The sequence below is a fragment of the Physcomitrium patens genome, chromosome 17 (assembly GCF_059467195.1).
Source record: "Physcomitrium patens ecotype Gransden chromosome 17, ASM5946719v1, whole genome shotgun sequence".
NCBI classification, from domain to species: Eukaryota; Viridiplantae; Streptophyta; class Bryopsida; order Funariales; family Funariaceae; genus Physcomitrium; species Physcomitrium patens.
The window spans coordinates 8,753,825-8,780,121 of record NC_143426.1 but is presented as its reverse complement, the minus strand read 5'-3'; the positions used below and the strand labels follow the sequence as shown (position 1 = coordinate 8,780,121).

The window sequence follows — 26,297 nt, the reverse complement described above, 5'->3', positions numbered from 1 at the left end:
GCTAAATAAAACACTTTGACACACAAGCCTTCAATCTCAACTTGCAGATAAAAACCGCCTTGTTGGAATTTGCAAGTCCATTGCTCACCTGCTATCTATCTTTAGGTATGTGGTCTTCACTCATGCCTCTTTTGCTCTAGAATTACAAGAAAAATTAAAACTTCAAGATTTGTCCCTCTATCTAAAACCTTCAAAACTAAATAAACATGTTTCTCTAAAAAAACCATTATCTCAAATGCCTATTTTAGAAACATATTTGTATTAATTTGATAAAAGAAGAATAAAGAAAATAGGGACATAGAGATAGTGGCCATTTAAAGGCAAGCAAATCAGCAACAAATATAAAATATAACAGGAATAAATCGTATACAAGCTCCATTAAGCATTCTACAACTAGGATTTGAATTACCACTGACTAATTCATCTACAAGGCTATGTCTAATTCACCCACTCCATCACCGACAACAAAACTGTCATTCTCACCAGAAGTGAACTATCACCACACTCTGAACTGTGTATCTATATATATAAAAAGTTGCCCCAATTTCAGAATTAATACCTATCTGATAGTACTTGTACAAATACGATGGAAGAACAACGAAACGAATGCTCATAGTTGTTCAAACATTTGACAGTGGAACTATTATATCATATATTTATTCAGGAGCAACATGTAGAAATGACCTCTAATAAGAGAGAGTTTATACTTGGTGATGTACACTTGGCAGGAATAATGGGAGTCGGTCGTGAGCTCCATTCACTGCTGCTCCATTGGGATTTGTATCGACCAAGTGGAAGGAAGAACTCACCTGGGCGGTGGAAACACTCACTTGTTGTTATTGTTCCTTTGGAGGCTCTGTCATGAGCAGTGGTGTCTAGGCTTGGTTTTCTAACTTTCTTCGAAGCATTGTCGTGCGAGCGGATTGATACTCAACTTGTGGGTCTCGTAGATTATTCTCATGTGTGTGTTTTTGGTGTCGACGGATTGTGGGCTTTAAATTCAGTGTCTGGATTCTGAGGAGTAGTGGGAATGTCGGATAGTGGTGGGGAAACCGATAAGAACATCGAGGTATGGAAAATCAAAAAGCTCATCAAGGCGCTGGAGTCCGCCCGCGGCAATGGCACTTCCATGATTTCCCTCATCATGCCGCCCAGGTTTGTCTGATTGATCGTTCATTTTTTTTTTTTTTTTTTTTTTTTTTTTTGTATTTTTATTGAGGAAGTTATGGTTTCCAGTGTGGGTCTGTTGGTATGGGGAGTTGTGGCAGGTGTGAGTTTCAGCTGTGGTGGTGAATGGCTTTCGTGGAACTAGGGTTTCGGAATTGGTGCAGTTAATAGGCTTCAATTGAAGAGGATGTGCGCAGAGATTGTGAGTCGGTGCTCCATTTCCTCCTAATTAGGGTTCCGGAGATGTTGCTTTGAGATGATCTGGTTACGAGGTTTGTCTGCGTCTCCCATAGAAGGAAGCACAATTTTTGATGATAATTGTTGTACACAGTGCCTTTTTCGGATTGTGTTCGTTACTTAGAAAGTTGGCATGATGCGGTGGTTTCAGGGACCAGATTTCTCGAGTGACTAAGATGCTTGGAGACGAGTTTGGGACAGCGTCCAACATTAAAAATAGGGTGAACAGGCAGTCAGTACTGGGAGCCATCACTTCTGCGCAGCAGAGATTGAAGCTTTACAACAAAGTCCCACCCAACGGACTTGTGTTGTACACGGGAACAATTGTCACGAATGATGGCAAGGAGAAGAAGGTACTTTCTCTATTCCGAACTGCGTGAATCAGCAAGGGGAATGTAAAGCTACATGAAATTTTGATGAAGTCTATTGAAATGTTTCTTGAATTGTGAAAATGGTTTGACGTCGAGATTCTGTTAAATGTAGGTAACGATTGATTTCGAGCCCTTCAAGCCCATCAATGCTTCCCTTTACCTTTGTGACAACAAATTTCACACAGAAGCTTTGAATGAACTGCTGGAATCAGATGACAAGTTCGGGTTCATCGTGATGGACGGTAACGGTACTCTGTTCGGAACCCTGAGCGGGAACACGCGAGAGGTTCTGCACAAGTTCACTGTGGATTTACCTAAGAAGCACGGTCGTGGAGGACAGTCCGCGCTTCGTTTCGCCAGGTTGCGAATGGAGAAGCGTCACAACTATGTCCGGAAAACGGCAGAGCTTGCGACCCAGTTTTTTATTAATCCTGCGACAAGTCAGCCCAATGTGTCAGGTATGATATTTGGCGGCAGATTTTCTGGGAATTTTTCACCATGCTTTTCGAGGAGAGCAGGGTGGGCTTTGAGCTAATTGGATCAGATTATTGGATTGCTTTTGATTGTGAAGTAGTGTTCTTGACAAGCAAGCAAGTTTTTGTTGGAGGATGTTGGAGTTATCACTCACAGTGCAGTTAATGTAGGACACAGTTGGATGTGTTCAATGTAGGTTTGATCCTTGCCGGTTCAGCCGACTTCAAGACGGAGCTCAGTCAGTCCGATATGTTCGACCCTAGGCTGCAAGCGAAGGTGCTGAATGTGGTGGATGTGTCTTATGGAGGAGACAATGGGTTCAATCAGGCGATCGAGTTGTCAGCAGAGATTCTTGCGAACGTGAAGTTTATTCAGGAGAAGAGGTTGATAGGAAAATACTTTGATGAAATCAGCCAGGATACAGGGAAGTATGTGTTTGGAATCGACGACACGCTCAAGGCTCTGGAGATGGGTGCCGTGGAGACATTGATCGTGTGGGAGAATCTGGACACGAACCGTTACATTCTGAAAAATGCAGCAACCGGAGAGCTCGTGATCAAACATTTGAGCAAAGAGCAGGAAGCCGATCAATCGAAGTACCAAAATCTGCACTAGCTTCTCTTGTGTAACTTTGGTGATTTGTTTAATGATGTTGATTTTGTATACTTAACGGCTGATATGTGTAATTGTGTTTCCTACAATTAGGATTTATCTAGTTACTCGTTTATTTGAGAGCTCGAAAGCGTGCTTTACTGAACATGATATAAGCACGTGTTGAATACGATTATTAGTTTACTGCTGTAGGTGGGCGATGGTTTGCAGAAAATACAGTTTGTTGAAGTTTTGGTAGAACTTAAAATAAATTCAATCAGTAAACACGCGCGCGTGTACACACACATATTGTCAATGAGTGCTTTGCTTGATAGGGATTGTATAGATTTGCTCTTACAATTAGTGTATGATCTGAAGTGCTAAAGTTGTTACCCTTGGGTCATGGTGCAATCAGCTTAGCAGTGGTTTCTTAGTTTAATGTCAACAATGAAACAGCAATCTGATTTTTTTCCCTTTCCGATGGCTTCAGCTTCAAGGACGCAGAAACTCAGGCCGACTTGGAGGTTCAAGAGAAGCTGTCACTTTTGGAGTGGTTTGCAAACGAGTATAAGCGGTTTGGCTGCACTTTAGAGTTTGTAACCAACAAGTCACAGGTGCGTTACAATGCGACAAGATGTCAGGAGTCTAAAAATGTTAACAAGTTGTAGCCGTTTTTATTACCTTGATCTTTCGAATCTAATTTAGCATGCACAGTCGATCTGAGTGGGAGTTTTTTTTTTTTTTTTTTTTTTTTTTTTTTCTGTATGTGGTCTACAGGAAGGGTCCCAGTTTTGTCGAGGTTTCGGAGGTATTGGAGGTATTTTGCGCTATCAGCTGGATATGCGCACGTTTGACGAACTGTCAGATGGAGATTATGGTGGTAGTGACGAGGATTATTAGGTGAGCACGATGGTTAGTTTGTCTCTATTATGTTTGCATGTTCTCTTATTTGAGAGAGGAGGGTATTCATAGTTTAGATTTACTGGGTTCGTTAATCACGGAGAGCCAGTCTCTGCTGTAGGAGATCACACGCCAAATTAAATGTGCTTTAAAAGCACCTAAAATCCTGGTGTTTTGCATGGGATGCATGGAAAATCAAACGGTGTTAATATGGATGAAATTCTGCGTAGATTTTTTGTATTTGTACCCTAGAGCTATTCTACATGAGTGTTTTTTGGAATTGTCAGGTTAGAGAGTCTGGCAGCACACTCCACTTGCCGATAGTAGTTCTATGTATCTCAATGTGTTGACAAATAAGTGCCATGAACGCAGTCTGTTTTGAGGTCTCGCCCTCTCTCTCTGTGTACACACCCAACTTGTGACGGATAGTGATGAGTTGTTTTAACTTGTTTTGTTTCTTTTATAAATCTCCAATCGAATGTAGAATGTTATTGGTTGTAGCTCTAGCTGCTGGACTTTTAGCCATTGTGTCCTACCGTTAGTTTTCACATAATTTAGGTCAAGAATATTCTGTTCAAAAGAAAACAATACTGTTAACTTGTGCAAGGATAGTATTATTTTATCATGACTAAAAATATATTAAATTTGCAAGTAAGCTTTTTCTAGGGGAATATTAAATTGACTTAGCTTTTTACTAAATTGACCCATCCATCCTAACCATCATGAAATGAAAAATAAAATAAAATAAAATAACCCTAGATTTATTTCTCCACTACCAGATCTAAAACCAATGAAAACCAACCACATTCATCATGTGTAGGTTGAATTAGTAAAAACTTGGGTCTCTCTAACATTCCATTTCTTTAATGGGTTAGAGTTCCCATTATAGCCTTAACAATTGTCCAACTTTTACATGAGTTCTACCCACTTGTGTGTAAGAGAATGTTGAAGTTATGACATGTTTGAAAAAAAATTCTTTAAGGTTAATATAACTTTATTTCTCTTATTTTAGACTTTTTTTATAATTGTAATACCACCAAAAACAAATACTAAATTAGTTACTACAATTCAAATTAATTAAATTAATTAAGATATTCAAATTTTCATCACTGTATTGCCAAATCATGCCTTGCATGTCTGATCGCAACCTAGTCCGGAGATACGTTCTGCTGCGCAGGAAAGAAGTAAACAGATCATTTTACAACAACTGTACCAGGTCGGAGCTTGTTTTGGGTGGAATTTACATGTGATATTTCAAGGAAAGTTAAGAATGTCATATGTGAGTGTGTGGCCTCTTATTTACCTTCATTTTCTTTTTATTCCTTCTTCTCTTGGCTTTAGCCACCGAGTACAATCAAAGCTCCTTCATGCCTACCCACTGACAATGACACGGTAAACATAGAAATCCAATTTCATCTTTGTTACCAATAAAGTGAATGGAACTGCATCAATCCAACCAGACTCTTTGTGCCTGTGATCTACAACACGCAAACTTGCTATCTGTCGATGAACAGCACTACTAACTGTTGGGAAAATGTCGGTGGTTCTAAATAAGTTGGACTTATTGGTGGTACTCGGATATTGGCTCCTTTGATGGGTTTAGACTCACCTGTTTCCAAGATACCGAACTATCGTTTGTGTCATGAGAAGTTAGGCTCACAGACCTTGTGCTGCTAGGAGCAAGAATTCTTCGTAATTGTTGGGTGCATCTCATTGTGGCGGTTATCTTGTTTTCAGTGTTAGGTTTTACAGTAGTTGTGCTTTGCTGATCCTGCCCAACAGACAAGTTAAGAACTCCAATACAATCAAGAAAAAACATTGCTACGAAACCTTCAGTATTAACTGCTGGCTCATAATCAATATCCTGATCCAGGTAAGGCATCTCTGGCAAAAAAACTCCAGAACCCAAAGATCCAAGTGACCAGCTAACTTCTGTCTCCTACATCAGCTCATGAGTACTTTGCAAAGAAGATGTAGGTGCAACATAAAAGTTGATAAAATGTTGAATTACAGGTCTATTTCAAAATTTAACACCTATAGCTCTGTGCGAATTGGAGGAGGAACCTAGAATATGTTGATTGTTGCTGCATTTCTTGACCAAATGTGATAACCACTCCACAAGTACTTCCTTGTATACTTCTGCCTTGCTTGCAGCTGATGCTCCTGACACTCTGAAGTGAAACATCTTCAGGAAATATTCTGTTATCCGCTACATAATAATATGAACATAGTACTTGTGCATTCTTCCTCGCACCTGCTTTCACTTCATAGCAGGCACTTCATGCGGAAAATGAACTACGCAAGATACGCGAGAAAATGGAATCTACAATCATAAACTCGTGCCTATTGAGGCAGTCACTAAGAGCTCATCGAAGTGAAGAGTAAAGGTGTAGTAAGCGAATGCAGTCATCACCGCAAGCACTCCAAAGGGTGCTGGAACATCTGCGACATAATCTGTTCATGGCAGGCATCAGACGACGAAGTTGATTGAAGGTGCATAGAACCCGGAGAGAGTGCAAATTCTTCTCTAGGAGGCAGAGAGTCTTCCACACGAGCCTGAGGAATTCTAACTTCTCAATTCCACCTCGAATGCAACAGCCCTCTGAAGATGCTTAGGCAACCATACCTCCTCCTTTCCAAAGTCCACGTCCTCCAGAAACCCCCCTTTTCCCAGAGAAACGCGAACTTCATCTAACACCTTCTAATGCTGGACCTTCAAACCCCGACACATTGGCGGGATCGAAAGTTTTCAGGTAACAGAAGGCGGACAACAAGATCCTCAAACCTGCGAGCACCGGGTCCAGGTTTCAGTAACGAGTAATCTCCCCGAACTGAACACGGATTATCATCTGGTCCCACGCACCAGCCACCAGGGCTGAATCCATGCTTCTTCCGGTGTAAAAGTTCAGCGTCGATTTTATCCAGCACCGGATCATCTTTGTTAAATTTTCGGGCAAAAGGCGCCCCACTATTGCTCATGTCTTTGAAGAATTTGACAGTGAGAGACAATGGGTGTTGCTTGGGAGGGGTGTCCCAGGCAATAAAGTGAAGGTCATGGTTTACAGTTGTGTTGCGAAACTCCTGGCTGTTACAAAGCACAGTGTGGAAGTAGCCTTCGGGTGATGACACAAAGTTTGCGTAGTACATCAGTACCGTGCGTGGAAGATTTTCCCAGCCCATGATAGTGTATTCTATGAAAGAGCGAGAGAGCACAACCCATGCTGAGCCTGATTTCACAATACAAGCAACATTTGAATGGTTGTCAGGTAGTTGCTTGGAGAATGACAAGCTATCTGCAAGCCCTCTCAAACCCCCAGTTCGAGAAAAGAATCAAAAGATGAGTATAAAAAAGAAATAAGAAAAAATTTATTACAACCCAAACAACAAACAAATAGACAAAAATAAAAATAAAAATAAAGAGGTAAGTCAAACTCCTTTCTCCATCAGTTTCACCCACATTATCTCAAACGAAGATAATCTTGAATTTCGAGGTTTGACGATCCTGTAGGATCTGGTCCCTAGTATGGTTGCACTAAGACTTGATTCTCTAATTCGCTCAACCTAAAAACAAAACTTGAACTCCTCTCCAAGCTAGTGAACTACATTCTATGAAACAGAACCTAGCTAGCAGAAGATGTGATATGGCTTGCGGGAACTGGTATCACTGATAATCTAAGTTTTAGTCTGTGTACGCAAAAACTAGTCAGTTAATCAGGAACTGTCGTGGCGCTCTAGGAATCCCAAACGAAGAAAACCATCAGCCCCGAACGAGGAGGTTAATTACCTGTAAACAAACGAAATGCAGAAGGCACAGCTCTCCTCTGTGTCATCCAATAGATGTCAGTTTTGGTTTTCTGATATAGCCCAGGATCGATGATGATGGGCTTCACCCGCTGCTCCCTATCATTCATTTTAACCACATCATCGTCATTCATATTTACAACATATTCGTGGGACATTCTATCAGATGTTCAAATAAGGGAATTGATAATATACGGACTTCAAAATGCCATAAACGAGAGCAACAGTGAATGTAAGAAGGTATTATATGTTTTGGACACCAACGCATTCTACAAAGAAGATTCGTCCCCCAACTTACAAAACTGTCTTCAAATTCTAATTTATCGAGAGTCCTCGGTTCTTTTACTCTTTTTTCGCTGAAGTTTGGGGGAAAAAAACATGTTGGGCTTACTCTTTCCAGCCGATGTCACTCGTGTGCTCAATGAAATTAAGGTCCTTCGGTAAGTAGGAGAAAACATGGAGAAGATCTGCATTCATCCAGTGGGCAAAATTCAATCAGAGATTTTCCAAATTAACTCTACGGACAGAGCACTTCCATAAGCTGTTAAAACGTGATTGCGTTCCATTTCATTCACCTCAGAATAGATGTCCCACCGATCACCCGACCCAACGACGGACAACAATCCCAACACACCACTCAAAGAAATGCAGGATCATAAAGAAAATCACGCTCAGGCTCACCATCTTGAGTAATAAGAGGATAATCGGACGCGCTCAGATTAATAAACCAATCCCAATCCTTAGCTTTCCGAAGCAAGATAGCAGCCCCGTGCAACGTCGTAGCAATCATCGTAGACCCCTTGTAAGTCACCAAATTGGCTTTTCCAACCACAAACACGTTCCCCGCCTCCTGAAACACGGGCTCATGCTTCACGTACACCGCCAAATCCATCCTTTCTTTCTCGGGAGCTTCAAGGTCCAAGTGCAAGAGGTAATAATTGTGCGGGTGGTACAACGCTTGGAGTGTCCGCTGCATCCGAAAGCCGTCCCCCTTAGTGCCTGAGATCAAGTAGGCGAGCTTGGGCGGGGGAGGCAGCCCTGCCATCTGCTCCTCCTCCGTGATTTCCTGCACGTTCTGGGCCCGGCTAGGATCCATCCGGTTGGTTCCAATGCTAGGGTGGTGGCCGCGGTAGCCCAAATTGAGCGTGGCTAAGAGCAGCAGCAGAATTGAGATCATAGTACTGGCCAACAGTGGTGACAGCCACTTACGCTCCATGGTGGCCAAGGAGAACGGCACCTGCATCAGCTTCTTCATTCCGTCCGCAGCGCGCTGCGACGTCCGAGAGAGACGAGCCCGGATGGGCAAGTCGATATGAGTGAGAGCTCCCTTCATCACCACAACTTCTTTCCCCTCACCAAAATGATTTCGAACATGTTCCCCAAATCCCTGCTCTACGGGTACCCATATACCCTTCTCGCCGGATGTTTCCGCCAACGCGAGCTCCAGTGCTAGGGCTACTACAATCGCCGCGAGACCCGTCAATCGGAGCAGTACTGAAACCACCCAAGCTAAAGCGACCCAATTTCTTCACTAGAAGGAGGACCTTGATGAGGATTGTGAGGAAAGATCGGCGATGGAGTTTTGACAAGAATGATTGTAGACAGGACCCACGACGATGACGACAACAACAACGACAACGACGCTACCATCTAATCGTCGACGCTGAGGTAGTCAGTCGTCTCGCATACACCCGCAAGTCCAGCGACCAAAGTCGAAGTCTAGGTCGCGCCTTTCTCCCTTCCTTCGTGCTCCGTGCTTCCGCCCTGGTCTCGGTCATACCCGGTACCACCATTCTCGGTCTTATCGGGTGACCACCACCGTACCAAGTCGGGTGTTCCATTACCGCTTCAAGCGTGGAGCGTGAAGCACCAAGCGGAGAAAGGAATTATAAAAATAAAGTAAAAATTACGCTTGTCATAATTCCACAATGTTGTTAATTGTTGGAGAATAACATATGTAAGTTTTTTTTTTTTTTTTTTTTTTTTTTTTTTGCCATAAGTTACTATTGCACACAAGTGTGTGTATGATTAATATCATAAACATCCATTTTTGTTTAGGTTTGTTCTTGAAGGTATGATTTGGTAAAATTTCTTAACTGATGTTTTATGGTAAATGAAAAGAGAAAGTATGAAAGGTGGGAGAATTAGTTTGCAACATCAATTGGCTTTACATGTGATATAAATTACATGTGATATAAATGTTATTCCTAACCCACATTTTCTAAACTTTTACTTCTTTGCATTTTAATTGATTTTTTTTACGGTCTTTTTATTGCACATTCACCCAACCACTCATAATTTGAAGTGTTCTAAGAATGTCTTTAAAAATTGACGAAATGAGTATTCTTGGAAACATAAAACGATTATATTTATAAAAAAATAAAGCAGTACAAAAATAATTTAAAATGAAAAACTAACCTGTAGCAGGAATAACAAAATTTGGTTGAATAGATTCTTTTACTATTGTCCAAACTCTTGCTTCAAACATGTACTAAATATGTGTCCTTCTCAGATAATCAACAAAATACTCAAACATTCATCCTCCTCAGACACTTCTTCTGAGCTCCACTATCGCTTTCTCTTTCTCTATAATTTTTTATTTTTTATTTTATTTTTATTTTTCCAACTACCATCTTCAATACAAGCACTTTAGCATCAATGAAAAGTAATTTGTTAGGATGGCTCTGAAACACCCCATTGGAACCACCATCAAGCATGCATGACACAATGAATCCACCCCAACAATAATTGAAAAAAAACCCCACACTCAAGCTACACGAAAATCTCAATGCCTCAATACATTTGTTATGAAGACCCCCGAAATGATACGAACCACAAATCACACATTAAACACAAGATCCATGGCCGCGTATCAGCATGGTGCACCAGCGGTCTTGGGACACGGACCCTATGACCCTGTGGGGCGGGGGCCGGGCCGGGCCGGGCCGCGCGGGGGGGGGAGGGGAGGACCAGGCCCCGTTGGTTGGATGATGGACGGAAGAAGACGGCGACCGCTGACTTGACGAGCTCCCAGGAAAGAGGGGTCGCCGTCGGTCTTAGTCCGCAGTCCCCACCCTCACGGACCCTACTCTCTCTCTCATTTCGGAGGATGAGGCCTCGAATTTTCCATTCTAAATGCGCACGCATTGAGCGCCGAGTCGTATAGCTTTTGCACCTCTCTCCTAAGACGTTTGGCCTGGTACGTTATGTGTCTTAGTTGACATCCTTTGCTTGCTATGATGGATGACGTTGAATCTGGTGTATCAAGTCTGCTAGGCAGCGGGGGTTAGATTAGGAAGTGAGCGGGATCCCCGAAATAAAGGGGCTTCTCACCATATATTTGTATATAAGCACAGATCCGACTGCATTCAAGGATCTCCTTTGACGGAGATTTTTTGCCTAGATAGGGAGGGAATCTATGCTGGGGTAGGGGCTGGGATGGGGGTCGCGTCAATGTGAGAGCTGGGTCTATCGTGTCTATTGTTGCGGTGGTTGCATTGGTAAGCGTCTGCGATGCAACTGGGCTCCCATATTTGTCAACAAAGTGGAATAGAATAACTTTTTAAAGAAGTTTGAAGAAGGAAATAAAATTATCCGCCGCGAAACCACGTGTTTTCGGAGTTGACCAGCATTCCCTCTGTGAATCCGGAAACAGGGAAGAAGTTGACCGCTAGTTGCAAGGTTCTCACGCCCCGCAGTTTTACAATCTCACTGCCTCGGATTTAGGGGGTTAGGCCAGTCTAGCAACGTGAAGGGAAATGAGCATGCTATGTTGTAATTGAGGTAACCAGATGTAAGCAGCACAGATAGACTGAAGCCCCCCAAATTTTTCTTCTTGTGTGTACACATTGGGAAATAGGTATTATACCAACACAAGAACGCTGGATTGATTTTGTAGACACCGACAAGAATGAGTTGGTTGCGTGAGGGTCCCAAAGTGGCACGCGCAGAAACACTGCGTTAGGTATCGAAGGAGGTGTTCACAAGGAAAGACATCTGCTGAGTTAATACATCGTTTTATTACTGTCCGATCTTGACTGCATGGAACTGATTTCATGGTTCAGAGTCTAGGGTTTGGGGTTTGTTGTGTGGATACATCAAAGTATCACGTTATGCTCATAATTGTTGTGAGGGAATAGCAGCGGATCGCGAAAGCAAGTGTGGCGTCTGTAAGAACACAGACCTGCAGTAAGTGGTTTTCTCAATATTCATTCTCGCCTGCAGGACCTTTTGATTGCTTCGGCCAAGTGGTTCAATGAATCATAAACACAATTCTGACTGTTACTCATATTCATATCATATGTAGTTCACATAAAACGGATGCTGGTATTATAAAAGATCACTCGTGAAAGAATGTGTCGAATGGAGGCTGAAGTATAGGGCATAAAGACAATAGCTTGGCACTTACTAACAAGTTTCTTCATCGATGGGTACCAGTTGTCCAAACCTTCCTCTTGATCGACGAAGTGTGTTTTGATAGATATGCTGCGATGCTGAGTCTTTGCAGAGAAGAACGTCCTGAGATATACCTAGGGGTCTTAACATATCTGTAAAATAAATGCCACCACATAGGTACTTTCCAATGGGAACGATCTGGATATGAATTCCTGGCACTCTTGCAAGGCTAACCTGCTTGTGAAAGAGCCATGATTTCCACTTTTACAAGACGTATCTAATAATAGAGCACTCCCAACTCAGAAGTACGTCTGAAGTTCATAATTCAAAAACGCCGACACCCAGTTTAAAACTTGCTTCATTCGTTGAAAACGTAGATGAAAGAAAAGAGTGCTGATCCACGCGTTGCACATTAAGACCTCGATTGGATACTGTGTGAGATTATAATGTACCAAGTTTCGAAAGACTACCATACAAAAAATTCAAATTTCTATGGTATTCAAGAGAGTGCCAAGCCTAATTGCTAGGAGTGCTGATTCTATACCACCGAATCCTTGCTGACGTTGTTTAGCTGCATGCATAAGGCACGACCTCAATTTAGGTCTTTCAGCTCATGAGGCTATGGACACATGCAAATATTCTTCGTTTCACACTTCGTGTACGAAATGCCATTTTACTGTGTCCTTTTAAATCTATTTCGCTCTTGTACTGATAATCCTAGGCTACTCCCTACGTCATTGTTACTTGATCCACATGATAGAATCAGAATGCACAGAAGCTTAAAAAGTGTACGTAGGAAAGCGCATGCTTTGGATAGCTATAAAATTGAAATTCCGAAGGAAAGGAAATTTGCAAATATTGGTGGATTAATGGCCGATTCCAAACATATCATTGATACCTAAAAACAAAGTGCCCAAAGCTCTGGAGTCCCTGTAAACTGCAGCTTCACTTCGCAACTATGCCAAGTTCCATATGCTGGCGTCCATGAAAAGTGACATTGGAGTTATCTTCCCACAGTCATGGCCATTGTCACAGCGGACAGCAAGGCTTCTGAATTGTAATGGGTATTCCGCAAGGTTTACGCTAAACTCTTTCTACAGACCTTAGATTCATCACGAGTCCAAACAAAACAATCTGCAAAAAAATAATCCTCCCAACAAGCAGGCTTCGATTACTAAAGATTACCTTGCTACAACTATCTAAATATAAGAAATCTTTACCCCCGACTCAACAGGTCGCACATTGAAGTTTAAGACACAACTAAACATCAATAGCGCTTTCATAGCACACTCTCCAATTAGGCAGTGGATAGTAGTTCCCAACGGCACAGTTTTGAGTGATGCACTGGTGACCTTAAGCATCATTGGAGAGGGGCAGCCTCAGCTGTTTCAACTGGCGGAGAATAGCAACTGAACGACCAGTGTTAGTCATAAATATTGCTCTCTCAGACCACAGTTTTTGGCAGAAACCAGAAAGTGAAGTCAGTAAGAAAACTACTTGAAGAAATACAAGAAAATTTAAAGGAAGTTCTTCGTACTGACCATAAAGACGATCGAGGATATCCGCAAAATCCTGAATCTACATCTCCATAGCCAAGAAACACAGCGAACTCAACTAGAGGCTAAACTTTCCCACGAAGTCGTGAAATTCTTCATAGCGCATGTGAACACGCCTGGAATAATCGCAACCCATTTTACGAATACCTGGATAATTCAAGTTCTATATATTCTCAGAGGAAATCAGTTCCTTGGCAAAGCAGCAAGTGAAAGCCTTCGAGGTCACTGAGGTATCAGAGAGACTGGACGCCGTCCAGCGGAAGCTTCATACTTGCTTGCCAGACCTCTGGTCGCAGTCGTGCCACCCATGAATGATAATTCATAACGACAATGCTGACGAGACTCGTGGATGAAAATATGGGCCGAGGATTTCTTTTTTGTGTTGTTCGTTTTTAATGTTGGTGCATCTATTACCACTAAAAGCATTAAGATAATAAGATTCTTTACTATATGCAATAAGATAATAAAAAAATAGAAGTTTAAATTTGTAATTAAAATATCTGCATATACTATGTTGACTTGGTTTGTATCATATTTAGAGATAGATTATAATAATATTTGAAATTTTAAAACATTTAGAATAGATTTTGAAGTACACTTTTAAAATAATAATAATTTAATTATATATATATATATATATTTTTGATAATTCGAAAATCAGATTTATTAATTGATTAAAATTTGGTTAGACGACAATATTAAAAGTATATTTTTACGATTCTGCATTTTTATATTTTAAATAAATTTATTGTGCAAGAAATTTCAAATGATTTTTTTTTAATTTTTGTTTTTTAGTTTTAAAAGAGTCAATTTGAATTTAGTAGTGTATGTCAAATCACAATGTCAACAACAACTAACACTACAAGTAATCACTTGCAACATCAAAATGATACAATACAATTTGATGATAATTTGTTCAAATCTTTAATTCAAAAAGAAAAATAATGACAAAAACCAAGATAAACCAGATATTTTGTTGTTGTAGATCAAACTTTATTTCATAGTATTAAATTCAAAAAGAAATATTAAGAGCTTAACTGGTAATATTACGTGGTAATATTGTCTTACTAGAAAAACAATAAAAAAAATAATCTAAAGACCCATACATCTAAGCACTGCGATTATGTTATTAAAAACACATTTCTTTTACTCTCAAATCTCAATTTTTATTAAAAAGTTTTCATACACAGTAAAATACTTTATGAACGTATTTTTTAAAAAATAATTATAGATAATAAACTCCATATTGAGATATCAATATATGATTTTATGATAAATTATTTTTATCATATATAATAAGAAAATTTTAATATCTATTGATTAATTAAAAGATTTCTTTTAGCTCAGAGAAATACTATTGAAGAAATACAACATTTGGAAGTGATTACAATTGATCAAACATCATGTAATATTGTATTTTTGGTTTTCTTTTTTGGTTTTCTTTTAATGTTATCTAATCCCTCTTAAATTTATAACTTAAAAAGAGTATTATATAATTAAAGTAATTAGTAATAAAATAATGATAGTTAAAGAAGATAAACTTGAAAATAAATCTTAAATATTTAGAAGTTTTCAAAGTCGTCAAGGTTGTCATAATTTACATATAATTTTGATGTGTATTGAATTTTTTTAAGAAAAGTCTTCTATTCTTTAGAATCACCAATTATTTTTAAATTTACTTCTAATATAATTTCTTAAATATAATATAAAAATAGATAAAATTATTACCATTATTATATTAATAAAAGTTATAGAATCAAGTATAAAGTTTTAAAAATCAGGAATCCAATACATATTTTTAATAACTAAAATTAAATGAATAAATACATACATACATTCTTATTCATTAATATTTAAAAATAGAAACAAAAAATAATGATCTAATTTCTCTCTTGCAAATCAAGGCTCTTAAGTACTATGTTTGCAACTTTAATATATTAAGTTTAAAATTCTTTATAAAGTCCTACAATCTTGAACTTGAGGTATATTTTTTGCAATTTCTAGACCAACCATAATAATTATAACAACTTTCACCACCATATAGACATTCTTAAAATGAAGCAAGTTCTATCAAATGCTAAGTATAACTTTGCTACAAGCAATTTTGATATAAAAATACTAAAAAAAATACTTAAGTCTTAGTAATTTTTCTATAAATTAATCATTATAAAATAATTATTTTAAAATTTATTTTAGAATACATTTTAAAGACATTAAAATAATAAATTTAGTTATAATAAATTAATTAATATATAAAAATTAAAACCAAAATTATCAATTATTAATTTTTTACTTATCTTTGGTTTTAATTTTAATTTTAAAATATAAATACAAAGATTATTAGAATTCTTTTTAGATGTTGTTATTGAAAGATGAGATAATTTTACAAAGATATAATGTATTAAACATCTAAACACCTTTTAAAATAATTTAAAATAATTTCAATAATCTCATTATTTTTTATGTATTATTCTAAGGATGTATTTTTTTTTTTTTAAAACCATCTCTAAGATCTAAAAACCTTCTATACTCTTTAAAGAGTTTCCATTAAAGATTCATTAAGCTTTAAAAATGTCCGATAGCTACTATAATTTCTTCTAAAAGCTTACATCAGAAATTTGTTTTATAATGAAGATTAAACTTCTAAGATAAAGATTCCTTTGGATTTGTTACTATGAATTTTAAGAAAATTAAATGTTTTGATTGCACATAATTTTGTATATATTATTATTTCTAATATTTAATATAAATCAAAAGAAAACTATATTGTTGGATGTAAATATATATATATATATATATATATATATATATATAATTTTATTTTATTCTTACTATCTCTCCATCTCATTCTTCCATCCTATGTCTTCCTTCTTACTCCCTCCATCATCTCAATTCTCTTGTTCATATTTCACAAGTTCCACCTTTTTAGTTTTCACAATTCTTCCATTTTCAATTTCTTCTCCTCAAAGTTCCAAAGTTCTATGTATTTTTAAAGTTTTTTTCTTCATGGCCAATCAAAAACCTTCTATGTCTATGTAAAAGATACAAACTAGAAGAAGATGCATAAAATCATGGAATCTATATCAAAAGAAAAGTGACAAAATAGAAGAAAGTATGTCTATTCAAGGAAGAACTAGAATGGCTATTGCCAAAGTCTAGAAAACATAAGACTCTTGAAACTAGACAAATAAGCAAGAAAGGAGTTGATAAGAGTGAGGAAGGCCTCACTCTTGTCTTTATATATACTACTTAACTAAGGAATAGCGACATGCTATAGGATTTCTAATATATGTCCAACTTGTAATACACATGTTTAATTTGCAAGGCAAGTTTCTTAAGTGTGCACCATATGTCCAACTTATACTACAAGTGGTCAATATGTCGACATGTGGCCTCCTTGTTGGCCAAGTTTTCAACCTATCAATCACTTATAGACATGTATAAAGACAATGTAGCGTCTATGAAGCTTCTAGGAAGCTTTCTACAAGATATTATCATATTTATCTACTTTGACTTAGTTCTACATATTCTTATTATCTATATAATTATTAGGATAAATATGTATGTCTGTGACATTATCCTCTCTTCTAGGGACGAGTTCCACGAAGAGCGGCGATTACATATAGATGAAGTCCAAGATGCATCAAACTATATTTGTCATATACTCTGATCTTTGTTCCCTTCGAAGGTAGTTGATAGGTCCCTTCAACCATCGATAATATCCCATATCAAGGCAAAAAGACTACCCTGATATTTAATCATTATTGAGGCCTTCATAACTTCCTTCAAATAAAACATTAATAATTCCATCAAGAGTGGTTCCTATCTCCAAAAGTATCACTAAATATTGGGAGTCCCTCCCAAGGTCGTGGTACCAAATGTATTGTATCTTGCCATCTATTCAAAAAAGAACATGTCATTCTTGAGGGTCTTCATCTCAATTTCACTATCTTGAAGGTTGTGATAGTTGAAATATCTTATCTAGTAGCTCAACAAATGATAGCTCTTGAATTGAATCTGCTGGTTGTTGATTCTTCATCTTCTAAGCACTAATAAATCTAAAGAAAAAATGATACAAAATAGAATGAAATCTCCATTGGGCTTGCTTTGCTTTATAACAAAGAATTTCTTTACTCTTCATTTTGTTTTGATAGATGTCATTGATGAAAAGCTTTAACTTTGGTTGTTACATTTGTTAGATTCGTGGATGGGTCTTATGTGCATTCATTAATGTCGTATCTACTCCAATGTATTAGATATTCTAATCTATTTTGGCACCGCCTTGAATCAAAGATTTCTTCTACCTCAAATTCTTCATTATTATCCATTTCTATAGAAGGTGGTGGCATTTGTCTCTTACTTTGTATATCCATTGTCTTGTATGGCTCAAATAAAGACACATAGAACACATCAGTTTGAGGGTGGAAAGATAGTTTTATATCGACCTTCAATATCTTAAAAAAAGTTCTTGAAAATCTTGATAAAAATTATGTACTTTTGTTTGATATAATATCCCTTGGTAATCCATGATAGTGATAGATGTTATCAAAGAAGAGTTTAGTTGTTCCTTCACCTGTAATAGATTTTGTACATGGTACAAAATGTACCATCTTAGTGAAATAATCTACAATTATAAATATGAAATCATATGAACTTAAAATTGGAAGATTCGAGATAAAATCCATAGAAACAGAAGACCATCGTTGTTTTAGTATTTATAATGGTTGGAGGAGTCGATAAGGTCGATGATAAGGAGTTTTTGATCTTGAACAAACATCACATATCTATACAAATTCTTTAATAGCATTTCATATTTGAGGCCACCAAAAATCTCTAGATATAAGCTCCAAAGTCTTATTATATCCAAAATGTTTTGATCCAAAGAAATTGTAATGAGCTTCAAGAGCACATAATTGTACTTTTCCTTCTGGAACATATAAGCATTTTTCAAAATAGAGTAGATTCTCTTTAAATTCAAATTTGGAAGTATCTTGAGACTTAGAGGAATTTTTTTTAATAACATAAACAAGAAGGTCTAAGGACATACTTGCTTGAATTTGCTTGAGAAAAGTCAAATCAACAGTCAATGTTGATTTCATTGCTTGGAGATGAAATTGTTTTGGCTTCAATAAAATTATCTTTTGTTGGTCAAAAGCTGCTTTTCTTTCTTTTGATATAAGATGAGAACATTGTCGTACTATAATTACTTATGGTATGTAAAAATTAATTAAGACATATAATATATTTATAAATCTTGATATAGATTAGAGTTGTTAGTAAATAAAATTAAAGAAAATTGATATAAGAAAATATATTTGGAGATTTATCTATTTTGATTAAAGTATTTATATCATGTAGGATTTAGATATTTAGTATAAAGCTTAAGAGAAGGTTGGGACCTAAAGAAGAAAATCTTAATTAATAGAAGGCTTATTGGAAGGGATGAAATTAAGGTATGGTTGGATGAAGGCAAAGAATAGGAAACTTTATTCCTATTGTTCGAAGGCCATGCCCAATGGACTTCAAGGAGGCTGCCTGAGGCCTTATTAGGGATTAGGGTTTTTTTTTCGAATTCATTCGAGCTTTGGATACTAGAATCAACAAGTTCAAGGTTTTGGATATAATTTGAGTGAAGAGTTTGTGTGATTTCAAGTTTTTGTGAAGGAGATATAGGTATTCAAAGTTAAGGTGTCAAATTTGTACCTACTGTCACTCTTTGAAGCATAACATATGTATACAGAGAGCAATGAAAGATTGGCAATTGAAGTTGGAGAGGATACTTTTTTGACTATACTTTACGTATACTGTTTGACAAATTCCAAGTCTAAATGAAGGAATTATAGGACATTGAAGACAACACATGTAATTCAAAGGTAGTAAGTGAGTCATTTTGTTGATAGTAATGGTTGGAGCCAAATCTTGAGTTTTTAGACGAATTTTTGGCTCAAAATTTTTTTAAGTGTGAATTATTAAGTTAAAAAGCTACAAATCAAAGTTTCATGGTATTTGAGTACTTATTTTTTGAGATATGAGAAATTAGCATGCGGATGTATATAAGCTAGGATTTAAAGCTACTGTTAGGATTTTAGCATTATCTCAAGATCTCTAACAAATTTATAGTTGAATTATTTTGTGGATATTTTTGAAAGTACATCAGTACTTCATGTAAAATTTTAGAGTGTTTGGATGGCCCAATCGTGAGATATGAGCTATTGAAGTTTGAAAAATATTTCTCATAAAAATATATAAGATTTTAAGATACTTTATTATATATTTGGATGTTTTTTTGGTACTTGAGTTTATGTTTTGATGTAATTTTCCAAAAAGAGAAATATTATATAAAAAGATTTGGTAATTTTATATCTTAGACTTGTTTGAGCATTCAGTGGTTGCCATAAGACCAGCACTTTCTTGAGGCAAAATCTCTCTACCTCGACAATGTCTAGAATAGACATCAGACAAACCTTATTATTTTCTTCGCCAATAAATTATATTTAACTCAAATCTTGACAAAGACGTATTCCAAGGAGTATAGCGACAATTCAAAACATGTACTGATATGAAGTACTTAAGGTTTTTGTAATCTGTATACATAGTGACTGGACTTGAAGCGCCTTCTAAATAATGATGCCATTCTTGAAAAGAATCCACAATTACAAGAAGTTCCTTGTTGTGGATTTCATAATTAATCTTAGTTCCTAAAAATTTTCTTGAATAAAAACCTAATAGATGAAGTTTGCCATCGGTTCCTATTTATGATAAGACTGCACCCAAAGCAAAGTCAAATGTATTTGTCTCCATAAAAAATATATTAAAAAAGTTGATGCAATGAAAGATTGGTGCAAAGATAAAAGCTTTCTTCAAAACTTCAAATGATGCTTCTGCTTCTTTACTCCACTCGAGCTTGTCTTTATAAGTTAATCATATAAGTAGTGCTACTACTTGAGAAAAGTTCTTGATGAAGATCCAATTGTAATTGACAAATCTCAAAAAGCATTATATATCTGTTACTGTTTTTGGAGTCTTTCAATCCATGATTGTATAAACTTTTTTAGGATCCATCATTAGACCATTGTTTAAAATAATATATCTTAAGAAGTCAACTTGAGTAGTGTAATATATATATATATATATATATATATATATATATATATATATATATATATATATATATATCTTGGCATAAAATCTCACATTTCTATGTTTTTGTAACACACGACAAATATGAACTTCATATTTTTTTCCATCCTTAGAATAGATTAAAATTTTATCTAAATAATTGATAACAAAATCATCTAGAAACTCACAAAAAATATCATTCATAAGATGTTGAAAAGCAGCTGGTGCATTTGTGAATCCAAAAGGCATGACATTATATTCAAAGTATCTATATCTTATTCGAAATGTAGACTTTCATTCATCTCCTTCTTTAATGTGAATCAAATTGTATGTTCTTTGTAAATCTATTTTTATATAGATCTTAGTTTGATTTAATTCATCAAAAAATCTAAATATTAAAGGTAGAGGATATCTATTTTTGATGGTAATCTTATTGAGTCCTTGATAATCTACTCACATTGACAATGATGATCATTTTTCTTCACAAATAAGATAGGAGCTTATGTATGGAATTTTGAATGACGTATGAAATTCTTAGGCAAGTTCTCATTAATATGCTTCTTAAGTTTAGGCAACTCGTTTTGTGATAAACTATAAATTGGATCAAATGGCAGCTGAGTTCTTTCTTTAAGATCGATTGAGCAATCATATGGATAATGCTCAGGGAGAATATTTGCATTCTTCTTCTCAAAAATATCTTAAAAATCTTGATATTGATTTGGAATTTTACTTGAAATCTTTCGATCATTTAAAATAGGTGTGGCATAAATGACAAAAGGAGATGCTTTTTTTTATAGTATAAAAAAAAGCTTTTGCACCTACAAATATAAATTTGGCTATACTAGAGTCATGACTTTCTATTGGATTAGAAAAATTCTTAATGATGTTTGAAGAAAAGTCAAGTTTATGAGAAATCTAATCTATCACAAGATAATACTTTCTTAGCCATGATAAACCTAAAATGACAAGATTAGAGGGAGATCTAATTATACTAGAAATTATGCGACTATTATGACTATTTATTACCACATCTATAGAAAGTGTTTCATAAGTAACATCTCCAAAAGATAACGGATGACCATCTATGACTTATACGTGTATGAGTTTAGTTTTTTGTACTAATTATATATTATGACTTTTAACAAATTCTTCATCTAAAAAATAAGCAGAGGCTCCTAAATCTATTAAGGCAGAGGCTTTGTGGTTATTAGATCCTAAAAATACATCTATTATAAAATAAAGAGAGGATTCTGAGGAGAGAATAGGACCTTCATTAAGAATTGTATAAGATTTTAGCCACACAATTTCTATTGTAGCTGGACAAATTTTTTTTCTAACATGTTTTCATCTTTGATAGCAGTATTTTTCATTTTGTAGTTGTGTCTTTTCTTTGGATAGTATTAAGTAGTGTGCTTAGCTTCTCAACAATATAAACATAGTCCTTGTTGACAACAGTGAATCTTTTTTTGTTTAGTAAGAGGTTTAAAATGTACTACATCAATTTGTATGTCTTCTACTTCCAAATGTTTAAATTTAAAGTCGTTTGTATTATCATTGAATTGTAATAACGTTGACATTTCCTTAAACAATTTTCAGAACAAAATTCAAAAAGTTGATTGTTACATTTCACAACAAAGTCAATTGCTTGACTCAATGTCTAAGAATCACATAAATTGAGCATTAATTTTTTTATTTTAAATTATAATTTGTAGAAAAATTGGTTGATGATTGGTGCATCATCCCACTTGATATCTATCACTAATTGTCAAAATTGTGAAGCGTATAATATCATTGATCGATTGCCTTATCATAAGACACAAATCTTATTGATTGTAACACAAATTGTATGATATTTTCCATAAATAGATCAAAACTCTGCTAAAAATGCTTCCAAATTATCCAATATTGGATCACATCATTCAAAAAATGATGAAAATTATAATAAAGCAAAGTCTAAAAGTAGTGTTCTAATAAACTTGACTTATGATCCTTGAGTTGGATAACTTTGAGGTTGTAGTTCAATCACTACTTGTATCTAATTGATGAATCTTTGAAACTTAGATCTTGTGCCATCAAACTTCTCAGACAATCCAATTTTTAGTTCTTTAAAACTTGAACAATGTTCCATTGTAGAAGTAGTAGTGTGGCTCAATGTAGATGTTGAAGCAACTCCAATCATCTCTATATCTTCATTGCTTGATAATCTTATTGCTCATTGTGGTAGTAGAGTGAGTTGATGCATTTTAAGCATTAATTCTCTCATTTGTTCTTGCATTTGAGCCATTGCAGTCTTTATTTTAGGAAGCTCTACCATGCTAGCACAATAAAAAAAAAAGTTGTCTATTCTCACAAAATAAAATACTCAAGAATCAAGAAAAAATTTTCTAGAAATAATATTAATTTAGAAGAGGGTAATCCGTAACTTCTAATATGCTTATGTCTTATCAAAAGAAAGGAATAATCTACTCTTAATCAAGAAAAGACAAAGCTCTGATATTGTATATGCACTCTTGTCAATCTGTCAAGGACACAAACTAGAAGAAGATACATAAAATCATAGAATCTGTGTCAAAAGAAAAGTGACAAAATTAAAAGAAGTATTTCTATTCAAGGAAGAACTAGAATGGCTATTGTCAAAGACTAGAAAGCATAAGACTCTTGAAATTAGTCAAATAAGCAAGAAAAAGTTGACAAGAGTGAAGAAGGCCTCACTCTTGTCTCTATATATACTACTTACCTAAGAAATAGGTAGCAACATGCTATATGATCTCTAATATGCGTCCAATTTGTAATACACATGTCTAATTTGCAAAGGAAGTTTCTTAGGTGTGCGCCATATGTCCAACTTGTACTACAAGTGGTCAATATGTCGACATGTGGCCTCTTTGTTGGCCAAGTTTTCAACCTACCAATCACCTATAGACATGTATAAAAGCAAAGTAGCATCTATGAAGCTTCTAGGAAGCTTTCCACAAGATATTATCATATTTATCTACTTTGACTTACTTCTACCTATTTTTATTATTTAGATAATTATCAGCAAAAATATGTATGTCTGTGACAGTCTAGTGAATTATTTCTATGTATATATATATCTATATATATATATATATATATATATATATATTCATTTTAACTTCTTAGATTTTTTTTACACCTTTCATTTATTTTTTAAACTTATAAATTAATTTGTATTAACATACAAAAAAGCTTAGAAATAAAAATTTGTTTCTTCCTAAAACTTAATTTAAAAATATCTATGGAAAATTTATACTATTATTAAAAATTATAATAATTTTAAACATATGTATACTCACATACATATATAAACACATATATTCTATTATAATAATATTTTTTTTAAGATCAATATTAGATTTATGTATTTTATTTTATAAGATTGTATTAATAATTTCTTAATAATTTTAAACCAATGATATGTGATTTTAATAATTTATTCCTACAATTCTAATTAGATTATAAAATATTCTACAAGAACTTAATAGAGAAAAAAAAGGTCTTAGACAAAGTATTATTTTAATATCTAATATATTGATAATTTTTTAATAGAATTTAAAATAATTAATGAAAAAATTATATAATTTTTAATATTTTTTAATTTATTTTAACTTCTTAAAAATTATATTTTTTTAATTAAATCATAGTGAATAAAATTATATATATATATATATTTAAAAAAATATATATACAAACTTATTTTTACTTGGTTTGTTTAAAAATAATAATTTCATAAATCATCTTTAGTTTTTATAAGAATATCTTGTATTAAATTAGATTTAAATTTTTTTTTTCTATAAAGATAATTTTTTATAAGAACAATTAAGTTAATTTAAGAAATATTCTCTTACTTTAACAAATCTTCTTCTTGTTTCAAAACTAAAAATAATTTCTTATGTAATTAAAATACACTCAAATAGATTTATTAATTTATTTATTGATAAAATTTTAAATTTTAAATAATTAAATAATTAATTATTTAAATAATTAATAATCATATATTTACATAAAAAATACTAATCAATAAAAAATTTATGAAACAAAGATTTAATTTTTAATCTATAAATTTTGTATAATAATTTTTTATACCAATAAAAATATTTATTTAAAACTTAAAGAATTTCTTAAAAAACTATAAAAATATAATTTCATACATTTATATTAATTTATCTTTATATATGGGACCTTAAAAAATCTTAAATAATTAATTTTTTTAAAAAAATATTTATATAAATAAAATATTTTTAATTATTTTATTAGTGTAATTTTAGTATATAACATAAATAAGTTTTTTTATTTGTTTAGAAGTTTTTTTTAATTATTTAGGTTAAATTTTTTCTTTCCTATTATTACTTTGTATAATTATATAAAATTATAATTTTTACATCAAGATTAAAGTAATTAATGATAAAGCTTAAATCTATAGGATAATAAAAAATAAAATAAATTATTAAATAAAGATTAAATAGAAGAAAAGATTTAGATATGTACAAAAGTAGAATAGAAATTATTTAGAAAGTTTTTAAAATAGTTAATGATATAAGAGACTTAAATAAAATATTAACTTAAATTTGAAAGCTGTCTCAAATCAATCTAATATTATATCACCAAACCAAGTTTTGAGATAGTCAAGCAATAAAGGACAAATTCATAGTAGAGAATAATATCCTTAGGCAACCTCTATATATTAGAATGCCTCTTAGAACATGTTAAGGAATTAAATCTAGTTCAAGAAAAAGAAATAATTTAAAAAAAATAATACATACATGTACCTCTAAAGTTAAAAGTACAAATTGAATAAGATAGTAAAAGAAAAGAAATACAACTTATACCTCATCTATTTCCTCATACAATCTATTACTAGGGCCATCATTTGATGCGATGGCATAATATATAAGTTTTATCCAAATTAAGGATAAAAAAGAGTTGAAATCATCTATTGTGAGAAAAAACTAATATAAATAAGGGTTTCAATTCAATTTACTATTTTATCAAATTCTTCTTATTAAAATTGAAACTTTTCAATTTACTAATGTTTTTAGTTACTACTTTTTTTTAAAAAAATTGTGATTGATTGTAATTTAAATTTCTTGCTATCTATTTGATCAATCAGCTTTTTACATATAATTTAAAAAATATGATATATTTATCACATTTAAAAAACATACATGTAATAGAAAAGGCATGTATCTTTTGCAATTATTAAACAAGATAAGTAATTATGGTTGACACCATACAAGGTCCTATTTACTTAAATCTAATCATGCTTAAGATAAAAATATAATTGATTGATGGTCATTATTTGTGAGATAAATAAAATACTTACAAAGACATTCATTGTATTGGCATATAAATACATAGTTGTCATATGTAACCATCATAGCCTTTGAATTTGAGCACTTGATATGTATCCAAAATTATTGCATAATATTATATCTTAAAATAGATAACTGCATGATATTAGAAATTATTAAAAACATGAATTTCAAAGAATTAAAAAATAAACTCATTCTTGTGTCACATAAAAAGATTAAATAATTATTCAAATATTATATATTATTAAAATAGAATGACTTATTGCCAAAGACAAGAAAATTAAAAAGTCCTAAAACTAGACTAAAAACTAGAAAGGCATTGATAAGAGTGAAGAAAGCTTCATTCTTGCCTC

General features: G+C 34.0%; 2 protein-coding genes and 1 long non-coding RNA gene across 8 annotated transcripts; 1 reads left to right on the top strand and 2 right to left on the bottom strand.

Annotated features, from left to right (window-relative positions):
• Positions 1–615: 615 nt before the first annotated feature.
• LOC112294456 (eukaryotic peptide chain release factor subunit 1-3) lies at positions 616–5,053 on the top strand. 6 transcript variants are annotated; one of them, XM_090243692.1, is made up of 7 exons: positions 646–1,155; positions 1,237–1,369; positions 1,556–1,757; positions 1,888–2,233; positions 2,446–2,845; positions 3,331–3,454; positions 3,618–3,940. In XM_090243692.1, exons 3-7 carry the CDS (start codon positions 1,581–1,583, stop codon positions 3,738–3,740), a joined length of 1,170 nt encoding a protein of 389 aa, XP_090099818.1. In that variant the 5' UTR covers positions 646–1,155; positions 1,237–1,369; positions 1,556–1,580; the 3' UTR covers positions 3,741–3,940. The 6 variants fall into 6 exon arrangements, with proteins under 6 accessions (XP_024400650.1, XP_090099818.1, XP_090099819.1 ...); XM_090243693.1 differs by having other exon boundaries at positions 729–1,155; positions 1,269–1,439; XM_024544884.3 differs by having other exon boundaries at positions 733–1,155; positions 1,269–1,369.
• Positions 5,054–5,714: 661 nt separating this feature from the next.
• On the bottom strand, positions 5,715–9,297 carry LOC112294455 (beta-glucuronosyltransferase GlcAT14B). Its single transcript, XM_024544880.3, has 4 exons — positions 8,223–9,297; positions 7,933–8,008; positions 7,525–7,640; positions 5,715–6,967 (listed from the first exon to the last, which is right to left on the bottom strand). The coding sequence occupies exons 1-4, from the start codon at positions 8,872–8,874 to the stop codon at positions 6,456–6,458; spliced, it is 1,356 nt and encodes a 451-aa protein (XP_024400648.1). The 5' UTR covers positions 8,875–9,297; the 3' UTR covers positions 5,715–6,455.
• A 3,432-nt stretch (positions 9,298–12,729) lies between these two features.
• Positions 12,730–13,680, bottom strand: LOC149987539 (uncharacterized). The gene is made up of 2 exons (XR_016497904.1): positions 13,478–13,680; positions 12,730–13,345 (listed from the first exon to the last, which is right to left on the bottom strand). It is a non-coding gene; the product is annotated as an uncharacterized LOC149987539 (long non-coding RNA).
• Positions 13,681–26,297: the final 12,617 nt, after the last annotated feature.